Genomic DNA, 12,528 nt, shown 5'->3' with positions numbered 1-12,528 from the left:
TGTGCATATAAACCCCTTGCCTTGCTTGCCAAGTGTCTCCCACTCACGCCTTCAACTGAGTCTCTGTTCCCTCACACACCCTGCTCTCCCAGCTCCCCGCCCACCTGCGGCATGGTGCGACTGGGAGCCCTCTGCTTCCTGTAGGCCTGACATTTCCCAGAACACACTCAGCCAAGATTCCCAGTGCTGAGTCAGGAACCTTGGCATCCCAGAAAAACAGCTCCCAGCCTATCTCTGTGTGTGTGTGTGTGTGTGTGCACGCGCGTGTTGGAAATCCTGCTCTACCCACAACAGGCTGACTCACCCACTTCTCACAGTCTGGAATAGAAGCAGCTGGTTGGGGCATCCTTCCCACCACTGGGAGAGGGAGGGATGCCGATGCTTTTCCCACAGAACCCCGCTGCCCCAACCCCTCTTGTCGGGAATCAGGCCTCTTTGTCTCTATTCCAGTACTGTGTGACTCAGAGAAGCCCTCATCCCGCTCTGGACTTCTGCTTCCCAACTTGTATGATGTACTGGGTGGGCTCCTGGCTTTGATTTCTCATTGGTCTGTGAAGAGGTGATTCATTTTAGATCCTTTGACCTGTGCCCAATGTCTCCCCAGGTGACTAAATTTCTTTTCTTTCTTTCTTTCTTTTTTTTTTTTTTTTGAGACGGAGTTTTGCTCTTGTTGCCCAGGCTGGAGCGCAATGGCGCAATCTCGGTTCACAGTAACCTCCGCCTCCTAGGTTCAAGCGATTCTCCTGCCTCGGCCTCCCGAGTAGCTGGGATTACAGGCATTCGCCACCACACCTGCCTATTTTTTGTATTTTTAGCAGAGACGGGGTTTCTCCATGTTGGTCAGTCTGGTCTCGAATTCCTGACATCAGCTGATCCGCCCGCCTTGGCCTCCCAAAGTGCTGGGATTACGGGCGTGAGCTATGGCGCCGGGCCAAGGTGACTCAATTTCAAGACAATCCACCTCCTGCCCCCTTCAGACGTGAAGGGCTGACTCAGGGGCTGGGTGGCAGCTCAGCCTTGGGGGCAAAATATATAAAAAGCACCTATGAGGGCTGGGTGTGGTGGCTCACGCCTGTAATCCAAGCACTTTGGAGGCCAAGGCGGGCAGATCACCTGAGGTCGGGAGTTCAAGACTAGCCTGACCAACATGGTGAAACCCCGTATTAAAAAAAAAAAAAAAAAAAGGCCGGGCGCGGCGGGCCAGGCCTGTCATCCCAGCACTATGGGAGGCTGAGGCGGATGGATCACGAGGTCAAGAGATCGAGACCATCCAGGTCAACACGGTGAAACCCCGTCTCTACTAAAAATACAAAAAATTAGCTGGGCATGGTGGCGCGTGCCTGTAATCCCAGCTACCCAGGAGGCTGAGGCAGGAGAATTGCCTGAACCCAGGAGGCGGAGGTTGCGGTGAGCCGAGATCGCGCCATTGCACTCCAGCCTGGGTAACAAGAGTGAAACTCCGTCTCAAAAAAAAAAAAAAAAAAAGCACCTATGACAATAACTAACCCTACTAGGCTACAGCTGACAATGCCAGGCCCGGGGCCACATGCTTCACATACATGAGGTCGTATCAGATAGCCCCGTAGCTGCAAACAAAGGGTAGAGGCCGGCTGATCTCTGAGCCTCTGTCCTCACGTGTAAAATGGAGCCCTGGCATCCCTATTATTCAGCTGCAGAGAATGAACTGAAATAGTGTCGGGGTCTGATACAGAACAAGTGCTCTATACATGAGAGAGATTTCTTACGTAAACTTCAATGAATGTAAGTCATTAGCTCAGGAGGGCGGAGCTGGGAACGGGCAGAGGAAGGTCTCGAACCTTCATCCGTGGGATCTCCAAGTCTTTTAAAGTCCGTTCCGCCCCTGCGTGAAGAATGGGCGCGCGGCTAGACTCGTCCCTGGGGGTTTTAGTGAAGGTTGCACTTGTCATTCGACGGTGCAGGGAGGGTGGATTAGTCACAAGGGTGGAGGAATACGGCCAACTGGCGCGCCACCAGGACCCCAGTGCCCTAGATGCTTACCTGGTTGCGCTTCGGCAGCTCAGAGGCAACACCCCCCTGGGAGGCGGAGTCGGACGAGGCTCCGTCTCGTTCCATTACGTCACGTCCGGTGGGGCGGGGCTTCGGGGCTTTCCCTTGGAAGGGGAGTATCGGTTAACCCTTGAGCGGCGGGGCGGGCTGGAGCTCCGCGGGCCGGAACCTGAGAGTCGGGGCTACCCAGCCACACCCCTCACGGGATTTAAAGGGATAGAAGGGGCCGGATCGGCCGAAACCCGAACCGAAGGAGCGGGCATGAGGCGCTGCCCGTGCCGCGGGAGCCTGAGCGAGGCGGAGGCCGGGGCGCTGCCCGCAGCGGCCCGCATGGGACTGGAGGCGCCGCGAGGAGGGCGGCGGCGGCAGCCGGGACAGCCGCGACCTGGGCCCGGCTCAGGGGCCCCGGCGGCGCGGCCGGAGGGGGGCGGGCCCTGGGCCCGGACGGAGGGGCCCAGCCTCGGTCCTACTCCGGGGACCGATAGTCCACAGACAGAATTCTGGACAGACGGACAGAGTGAGCCCGCGGCAGCTGTCCTTGGAGTAGAGACCGACAGGCCCAACCAAAAGACGGAGCCAGACAGGTCCAGCCTCCAGACGCATCCAGAAAGGAGCTGGTCAGAGCTGGAGACGACCTGTCCTTGGACGGAGACCGGGACAGATGGCCTTTGGACGGATCCGCACAGGTCCGACCTCCAGTCTCAGCCCGAGAAGGCCAGCCCCTGGACACAGCCAGGGGTTGATGGGCCCTGGACAGAGCTGGAAACACATGGGTCACAGACTCAGCCAGAGAGGGTCAAGTCCTGGGCTGATAACCTTTGGACCCACCAGACCAGTTCCAACCTCCAGACTCACCCAGAAGGAGCCTGTCCCTCAACAGAGCCAAGTGCTGATGGCTCCTGGAAAGAACTGTACAATGATGGCTCCTGGACACAACGGAATATTGAAGGTCCCTGGACAGAGCCATGCACTGATGGCTCCCAGAAAAAACAGGATACTGAAACAGCCAGGAAACAGCCTGGCACTGGTGGTTTCCAAACACAACAGGATACTGATGGCTCCTGGACACAGCCTGGCACTGATGGTTCCCAGACAGCACCTGGGACAGACTGCCTGTTGGGAGAGCCTGAGGATGGCCCATTAGAGGAACCAGAACCTGGGGAATTGGTGACTCACTTGTACTCTCACCTGAAGTGTAGCCCCCTGTGCCCTGTGCCCCGCCTCATCATCACCCCTGAGACCCCTGAGCCTGAGGCCCAGCCAGTGGGACCCCCCTCCCGGGTTGTTGGGGGCAGTGGCGGATTCTCCTCTGCCTCCTCTTTCGACGAGTCTGAGGATGACGTGGTGGCCGGGGGCGGAGGTGCCAGCGATCCCGAGGACAGGTCTGGGGTGAGTGGGACCCATCCTGCCCTTGAGCCACATCCCCCAAAACTCCTTATTTCCCTGCCTTGTTTGGGAAGTTCTCTACCAATTTACTCTTAGTTGCCCACCAGCAATTTCATCTCCAGGAACCTCTTCCATCCACTAACCTCCTGCCTCTGACAGCCAAGTTACTAACCCACTCCAGGCACCCTCTCTTAATTCTCTCCTTTTCCCTTCCTGCACTGTCTCCAGTCCTGGGGGTCTGCAATGGACAGCCACTGACCGACTTCATGGGGCCCAGGAACCCCTGAAATTGTAGAACTAAGTGAGTCTGTGTGTGTTCACATATATTGTTGTAGTGAGGGTCTGACCTCTGTTGAATCCTCTGGAATCTGAAGAATACTGGAATAGGGAGACAGGCAGGGTGCACTTTCTACCCCACATTTCTTTGTCTGGGGCCTGTGGCTGTCTTAAAGGTTCACAAACCTTCACCACCTCTTAGCCCATTTGTATGCATATTTTTTTATTTTTTGAGATGGAGTTTCGCTCTTGTTGCCCAGGCTGGAGTGCAATGGTACGATCTTGGCTCACCGCAACCTCCGCCTCCCAGGTTCAAGTGATTCTCCTGCCTCAGCCTCCTAAGTACCTAGGATTACAGGCATGTGCCACCACACCCAGCTAATTTTGTATTTTTAGTAGAGATGGGGTTCCTCCATGTTGGCCAGGCTGGTCTCGAATTCCTGATCTCAGGTGATCTGCCCGCCTCGGCCTCCCAAAGTGCTGGGATTACAGGCATGAGCCACTGCGCCCAGCCTGTATGTACATTTTTCTAGGGAGTGAAGCAAATTCCCCCAGCTTTTCATCAGATTCTCAAAGGGCTGTGTGAACCCCAAATGCCAAAGGATTCTCAACCTAGCCAGGAGCCCACCTGGTCTCCCCTGTGACCCTCAGGTCCCCAAGAAGCCCACTCTCGTTTATTTTGTCCACCCTCACCCCTAGGTGTGGCTCTTCTCTGGTGAATCAGGAGGGCTGGCCAGGCAGGTTCAGGGAGGGCCGGACAGAGCAGAGGCTGATGTGAAACTGGAGAGACTCACGTGGGGCTGGGAGCGGAGTCCGGAGTCCATCAGCTTGTCAGCTTGCCTGCTGAGGCCTCTCATTGCTCTGGGGCCCCTCACCCCACATGTCTGCCTTAGGGACATGTTCACACATGTGGCCCTAACTGTGAGAGATAGACCTGCCTTGACGTGCCTGTGCCCGTGCGCAGGGGCTGACCCTCCCGGGCCTTCTGCCGTCGCTTTTTCCCCTCGGCCTGCCGTCTCACCTCCTTGGCATGTCAGAACAGCTGGGCTGGAAGTGGGTGAATAGTAATAATAATAATGGTAACAACAACAGCTAGAACTCACTCATGTTTAGCCCGGTGCTAAGTGCTGTGCTCTTAACAACTCACTCACTCCTCACAGCAGCCCTAATCAGGTAGATATATTTTTTTCTGAGACAAGAGTTTCCCTCTTGTTGCCCAGGCTGGAGTGCAATGGCACCATCTGGGCTCACCACAACCTCTGCCTCCCCAGGTTCAAGCGATTCTCCTGCCTCTTCTGCCCCAGTCTCCCAAGTAGCTAGGATTACAGGCATGCACCACCACGCCCGGGCTAATTTTGTATTTTTTTGTTTTTAGTCAAGATGGGGTTTCTCTATGTTGGTCAGGCTGGTCTCAAACTCCCGACCTCAGGTGATCTGCCCACCCCAGCCTCCCAAAGTGCTAGGATTGCAGGCATAAGCCACTGCACCCGGACTTTTTTTTTTTGAGACAGAGTCTCTCTCTGTCACCCAGGCTGGAGTGCAGTGGCGCAATCTCAGCTCACTGCAGCCTTTGCCTCCTGGGTTCTCCTGACTCGGCTCACTGCAGCCTTTGCCTCGTCAATTCTCCTGCTTCAGCCTCCCTAGTAGCTGGGACTACAGGCGCCCACTACCACACCTGGCTAATTTCTGTATTTTGAGTAGAGATGGGGTTTCACCATGTTGGCCAGGCTAGTCTCAAACTCCTGACCTCAAGTGACCCACCCATCTCAGCCTCCCAAAGTGCTGGGATTACAGGCATGAGCCACAGTGTCTGGCCAAGGTAGATACTATTATTATCTCTTTTTACAGATGAGGAAACTGAGGCGCAAAGAGGTCAAGTCACTTGTCCAAGGATACACACATTGGAAGATGCAGATCGGATTCAAATCCTTACTGTACACCAGGCACTATTTTCAGTTTTCTTTTCTTTTCTTTTTTTTTTTTTTTTTTGGTCTTTTTTGTTGTTAAATTTTTCTTTTTCTTTTTTTCTTTTTTTTTTTTTTTGTTTTTTGTTTTAGAGACGGGGTTTCACCACGTTGGCCAGGGTGGTCTTGAACTCCTGACATCAGGCAATCCACCCGCCTCGGCCTCCCAAAGTACTGGGATTACAGGCGTGAGCCACTGCACCTGGCCTTTTCTTCGTGTCATTTTTTTAAATCTTAACATCTGTCTTAATGAAGGGCTTTATATGTGTTAACTATGAATCCTTACGGCAGCACTAAGGTTGTCTCCATTCCACAGATGGGGAAGCTGAGGCATAGAGAGGTGAGTTCATTTGCTTAGGGTTGGCCAGGTCAAGTCAGAGCCAGGATTCTCACTCAGTTCTGGCTGAGTTTCAGACCCATCGTTTTAAACCTTGCAGCATGTGGCTCTGTTCCTAACTTGTCTCCCTCCCAGGCCTCTCTGTCTCCAGTTTTTGGTCATCCTTCCAGGATCTGCCTCCATGGCCCAGCTCTGGGCAGACACCACCCTGCTCAGGTGCCCTCTCTGAGAGCAGTCAGGGGCTGGCTCAGTGCTGCGTTCAGAGCCTCCGGTCTCCAGGCACCTTCCCAGACCGGGCTTCCTTCCCTCCTCCTGACCCCCTCTGCCGTAACGAGGCGTGAGTACACGCTGTTCCTTGAACACCCTGCTGCTGTCCTGCCTCCACACATTGCTCAAGCCGTTCCCACTGCCAGCATCCCCTTGCTTCCTTCTCCTTAATTTTGAAATCCTGTCTGACCATAAAGGCTCAGCTTCCTTTTTCCCTTTCCTCCTTCCTTCCTTCTCATCATCCCCTCCTTTTTTTTAAATTGTGTTCCTTTTCTCTCTCTCTCTCTTTCTCTCTTGCTCTCTTGCTTTCTTGCTTTCTCTCTTTCTTGTAGGGACAGTGTCTCACTGTGTTGCCCAGGCTCAGGCTGGTCTTGAACTCCTGGGCTCAAGTGATCCTCCTGCCTCATCCTCCCAAAGTGCTGGGATTATAGGTGTGAGCCACTGCTATCCCATTTTTCTCATCAGACAAAAATCACTCCCTAAGGCTCTGCTATGTGTTTGGCTCTATGTTAGCTTTGCTGGGGTAAAAGTAGTGATCAGGACACTAATAGGGCTCCCAGACCCATGAGAGAGACAGACCCATCAGCAGACAGTCACAGTTCAGAGTGGTCAGGAGGTTGTGTGAGCCCAGCAGAGGTCACTGGCCAGACATGGGGTGTCAGAGAGGGCTTCCTGGAGGAAGGGGCATATAAGCTGAGACCATGATGAAAAAATTCTGAGAAAGCACAGGTAAACCATCAGATCTAACATTTTTTTTGAGGCATAGTTTCACTCTGTTGCCCAGGCTGTAGTCCAGTGGTGAGATCTCAGCTCACTGCAATCTCAGCCTCCCAGATTCAAGTGAGTCTCCTGCCTCAGCCTCCCAAGTAACTAGGATTACAAGTGCACGCCACCACGCCCAGGTAATTTTTTTTATTTTTAGTAGAGGTGGGATTTCACTATGTTGGCCAGGCTGGTCCTGAACTCCTGACCTTAGGTGATCCACCCACCTCAGGCTCCCAAAGTGCTGGGATTACAAGCATGAGTCACTGTGCCTGGCCCAGATCTAACATAAAACAGAAAGAGAAGATATTAAATTTATGATTAAGGAGCCAGGTGTGGTGGCTCACACCTATAATCCCAGCACTTTGGGAGGATGAGGCAGGAGGTTTGCTTGAGCCCAGAAATTTGAGACCTCCCTGGGTGACATAGTGAGACCTTGTCTCTACTAAAAGTAAAAAGGAATTAGCCAGGTGTGGTGGTGTACGCCTGTGTCCCAACTACTTGGGAGGCTAAAGCACGAGGATCGCTTGAGTCTGGGAGGCGGAGGTGCAGTCAGCCAAGATCATATCTCTGCACTCCAGCCTGGGCAACAGAGTGAGATCCTGTCTCAAAAAAAAAAAAATTATGATTAAAAACATCTCAACTAACATCCTTCAATCCAAGTATCAAAGGTTTCTGGGGCATCTGTTGTGTGCCAGGCTGTGTGCCTGGGACATAATCATAACCACAGCAACCCCAGTCTCTGCCTTCATGAGCTTATAGTCCGGCAAGAGTGTAGCGGGGTAAGCCCCAAGGCACTGGGATCCAACCAGAGCTAGAACCCCTGTGCTGTGCAGGGTGATGCTGGGTAAGTGGCTTCACCTCTCAGACCCTCTGTTTCCTCCTCTGTAATACCAAGACAATAATCTCTCTGTGGTTGTGTTTTTAGGAATTAAGTAGGTTGTGGCACACCGAGTCTTTGTCATTGTGCCTGGAATGTTCCAGGTACTTAGTAAACAGGAACCTTTATTAATCATCTCTTCCCCAGGGCTGGCAGCTGGATTGGGGCGGGACTAGCCTTTCCTGAACCCTGAAGCTCAAAAGCGTGACTCCCTGTTAACCTTCCCACTGTCAATGAGATGCCTGCAAGGTAGCTGGGCTCTGAGGGGGCTGGAGAGATGGACACGCCCTTGATCCTGGGGTAGGAGGGGATGAGCCACACAACTTCCTTCTCTGGAGGTGACCTACTCTCCCAGTACTTGCTAAGGGACTCTACGTGCTTATGGGGCGCAGAATGTATTCCTGTGTGTGTATGTGTTCGTGAGCCAGATACTAACCCTGTCAAAAAGCTCATAGTTTAGTCAGCATGATACAACGAAATCTCTGTTTTCTGTTTGCCTCTCTGGTTTTATTTCTTTTCTTCTTTTTTCTTTTCTTTTTTTTTTTGAGTCAGGGTCTCACCCTGTTGCCCAGGCTGGAGTGCAGTGGCACAGCTGGGAGGCCGTGGCAGGTGGATTACCTGAGGTCAGGAGTTTGAAACCAGCCTGACCAACAGAGTGAAATGAAACTCTGTCTCTACTAAAAATGCAAAAATTAGCCGGGTGTGGTGGATCTTGCCTGTAATCCCAGCTAGTCAGGAGGCTGAGGCAGGTGAATCTCCTGAACCCTGGAGGCGGAGGTTGCAGTGAGCCCAGATCCCACCATTGTACTCCAGCCTGGGCAACAAGAGTGAAACTCCATCTCGAAAAATAAATAAATAATAATTTTTTGGTAGAGACGGGGGTCTTGCTATGTTGCTCAGGCTGGCCTCAAGCTCCTTGGTTTCCCAGTGTTGAGATTACAGCCGTAAGCCACCGCACTCGGCTGCTTCTGTGATTTCCTATCATTCTCAGTCTCTCTCTTTTTCTATGTCTATTCATCTTTTTCTTTTTATCATTACTTTGTATCTCTCTCTCTTTCAGTCTTCCTATATTTCTTTTTTTTTTTTTTTTTTTTAGATGGAGTATCGCTCTGTTGCCCAGGCTGGAGTGCAGTGGCGTGTTCTTGGCTCACTGCAACCTCCACCTCCTGGGTTCAAACAACTCTCATGCCTCAGCCTCCCGAGTAGCTGGGACTACAGGTGTGTGCCATGACACCTGACTAATTTTTGTATTTTTAGTAGAGATGGGGTTTCACCATGTTGGCCAGGCTGGTCTCAAACTCCTGACCTCAGGTGGTCCATCCGCCTCACCCTCCTGAAGTGCTGGGATTACAGGTGACAACCACCACACCTGGCCTGTTTCTTTCTATTTTAGCAATTCTATACCAGTCTCTGTATTTGTCAGGGTAGGTCAGGATTTGCCACAGTAACAAGTAGCCCCCAAATCTTAGTGACTTAGAACAACAAGGGATTATTTTGGTTTATATTACACATTGGCCATAGGTCAGTGGTGGGGTGGGTCAGGGGCTCTGCTTCATGCTGTCTTCACTCAGGGGCCCAGGCTGAGGGAGCTTTCGTTTCTCTTCTTACTCTGTCACCCACAGGGGAACGAACATGGAGAGTCATGAACTGGCTTTTAAGCCTCCTCCACAAAAGTGACACTTCTGCTCAAAGTTAATTGGTCAAAGCAAGGCCAGGTGTGGTGTCTCACACCTGTAATCCCAGCACTTTGGAGACCAAGATGGGAGGATTGCATGAGGCCAGGAGTTCAAGACCAGCCTGGGCAACATAGCAAGATGCCATGAAATAGCTGGGCATGGTGGCACACACCTGTAGTCCTGGCTACTCTGGAGTCTGGGATGGGAGGATTGCTTGAGTCCAGGAGTTGGAGGTTGAGGTTGCAGTGAGATATGATGGTGCCATTATTCTGCAGTCTGGGTGACAGAGATCCTGTCTCTCTAAAAATGAAAAAAAAAAACCAAAAACAAAACCTCGGTTCAGGAAGGCAGGAGGGACATCTCTGGACGAGTAGCAGGAGCTGTGTGGTGAACAGCCCTCATGACTGCCGTGGTCTCTACTGCTGTCCCCGTCTCTGTCTGTCATCACTACATCATCTGTCTCTGTTTCTGTCTCTCTCTGTGGTCCATCTCCATCCATCAACTCCTGCCTCTATCATTTTCCCCAGGAGGTCTGACCTGGTTTAGGGACAGAGATGGGGTTTCCAAGATTTGTGACTGGGCCCAACATAATTGCTCACGCCTATAACCCCAACAGTTTGGGAGACTGAGGCAGGCTGGACGTGGTGGTAGGTGCCTGTAATCCCAGCTACTCAGGAGGCTGAGGCAGAAGAATTGCTTGAACCTGCAAGGTGAAGGTGGAGTGAGCTGAGATCGTGCCACTGCACTCCAGCTTGGGCGACAGAGCAAGATGCCGTATGAAAAAAAAAATAATAAAAAGGTTTCGGATTGTGTATGTGCTGTGGAAGATGTAGGGGTTAGTTGTTACCACAGCAAAACCTAGCCTATCCTTCCTCATAGGAGAAGGACAGAGAGACATAGATGCAAAGAAACTGAAGACAGAGGAAGAAATTGACAAAGAACTTCCCGTATCTTGCTGAGGCCTTTGGGTGATCTCATGATTGAACTGAGTGGGGTTCACTCACCTCAACAAGCCTGGGAACAGTGATCCCAGGAAGCCCCGGCCCTGGAAAGACTGCAGGTTCCCCTTCCTTCCCCCTCATTGCAGCACCTCTAGCCCTGCCTTCCCTGACCTTGGCCCTGACCCCACCCTGCTCTGCCCCCAACAGAGCAAACCCTGGAAGAAGCTGAAGACAGTTCTGAAGTATTCGCCCTTCGTGGTCTCCTTCCGAAAACACTACCCTTGGGTCCAGCTTTCCGGACATGCTGGTGAGAGTGGGGCGGTCGTGGACAGGGCTGCACAGAGTCTCCTGGGCCAGGGAAAGGGATGTTCTCTGCAGTTCCCCAAACTAGTGATGGGCTTGGTGACAGTCCCCACCTTATGGGGCTGTTATGGTCAGTGCTTAGGCCTGGACCTGGCTCTTATGTCAGAACAAAGGGCTATTCCCTGTTATTCTGGTGGAGAGAGGGAGCTTCAGCTGTGGGGACAGATGGGCCTGGGCTCAAACCCTAGTGCTGCTCTGTATTCATTGGTGACCCTGGGCCAGTTACTTTCCTTTACCTGGCCTCAGCTGCACCGTCTGTTAATGTGGAGATGATCTTACCTCCCTTGCAGGATTAACTGAAAAGGTAAAATCAAAATGAGTATAAAGATTGAGGCCGGGCACTGTGGCTTACATCTTTAATCCCAGCACTTTAGCAGGCCAAGACCTGAGGATCGCTTGAGCCCAGGAGGTCAAGACCAATCTGGGCAACATAGTGAGACCTTGTCTCAATTTAAAAAAAAGGATTGGCCAGGCGTGCTGACTCATGTCTGTAATCCCAGCACTTTGGGAGGCTGAGGCGGGTGTTCCACCTGAGGTCAGGAGTTCAAGACTAGCCTGGCCAACATTGTGAAACCCCGTCTCTACTAAAAATACAAAAATTAACCAGACGTGGTGGCAGGCACCTGTAATCCTAGCTACTTAGGAGGCTGAGGCAGGAGAATCACTTGAACCTGGGAGGAGGAGGTTGCAGTGAGCTGAGATCGTGCCACTGCACTCCATCCTGGGCCACAGAGTGAAACTCTGTCTCAGAAAAAAAATGATTGAGGCACAGGACCCTCATGAGTGGAAATGATCACTCCTTGCCCTCTCCCCATGTTCAGAGCTTAGTAGGCCTTCAGTAAATAGCAACTATAACAGTTTGCCCCTGGGACCTCGCAAAATCCTCCAGCACATAGTAGCAAATGCATAGCATATAGCACTGTTTTGAAGGGCTAGACCGTAAATATCTTAGGTTCTGTGGGCCATGTGGTCTCTGTTGCAGCTACTCAGCTCTGCTATTACAGCAGGAAAGCTGCATAGACGCTATGTAAACATATGAGTGTGCCTGTATTCCAATAAAACTTTATTTACAAAAAACAGCAGCAGGCTGGACTAGAAAGCTGTGCCCATCAGCAAACAGAGACAGTAAGAGAACTTGCCTGCCTTTTTTGTCATTAGATCTGACCTGGAAATAAGGCAAGGTCCCCTAAGACTGTGGCAACATAAGTCTTTCATCTATGTGTTCTAGTTACTATGGCTGAGTTTATTTTAAAAAAACAAAAAAATATCAGCAGGTCACAGTGGCTCATGGCTGTAATTCTAGCACATTGGGAGGCTGAGGTGGGAGGATGGCTTCAGCCAGGGAGTTCAAGACCAGCCTGGGCGACATAGCAAGACCCTGTGTCTATGAAAGATTAAAAAATTAACCAGGCATGGTGTTGTGCACCAGTGGTCCCAGGTACTTGGGAGGCTGAGGTGGGAGGACTGCTTGAGTCCAGGAGGTCTGGGCTGCAGTGAGCCTTGATCGCACCACAGCACTCCAGTCTAAATGACTGAGTGAGACCCTGTCTCAAAAATAAAATAAAAAACAAAAACTCCAAACCCCCAAACTTAGTGATGGTAAAAAAAAAAAAAAAAAAAAAAAAAAAAAAAAAAAAAAAAAAAAAAA

General features: G+C 51.7%; 1 protein-coding gene across 3 annotated transcripts in view; it reads left to right on the top strand.

Annotated features, from left to right (window-relative positions):
- The first annotated feature begins 2,120 nt into the window (after window positions 1–2,120).
- ITPKC (inositol-trisphosphate 3-kinase C) overlaps window positions 2,121–12,528 on the top strand; it is a 23,327-nt gene continuing 12,919 nt past the window's right edge. For 2 of the 3 annotated variants that reach the window (XM_032248709.1, XM_032248710.1), the window contains exons 1-2: window positions 2,123–3,417; window positions 10,725–10,824. In XM_032248709.1, coding sequence (XP_032104600.1) covers window positions 2,290–3,417; window positions 10,725–10,824 — 1,228 coding nt within the window. In that variant the 5' untranslated portion in view covers window positions 2,123–2,289. Of the gene's footprint in view, window positions 3,418–10,724; window positions 10,825–12,528 lie in introns of all 3 variants that reach the window. The other variant, XM_032248708.1, reaches the window with a different exon arrangement.

Source organism: Sapajus apella, unplaced genomic scaffold (assembly GCF_009761245.1).
Source record: "Sapajus apella isolate SASKATOON/1434 unplaced genomic scaffold, GSC_monkey_1.0 scaffold68, whole genome shotgun sequence".
Lineage (NCBI taxonomy): Eukaryota > Metazoa > Chordata > Mammalia > Primates > Cebidae > Sapajus > Sapajus apella.
The sequence above is the reverse complement of the archived record's forward strand: the minus strand, read 5'-3'. Positions and strand labels throughout refer to the sequence as shown.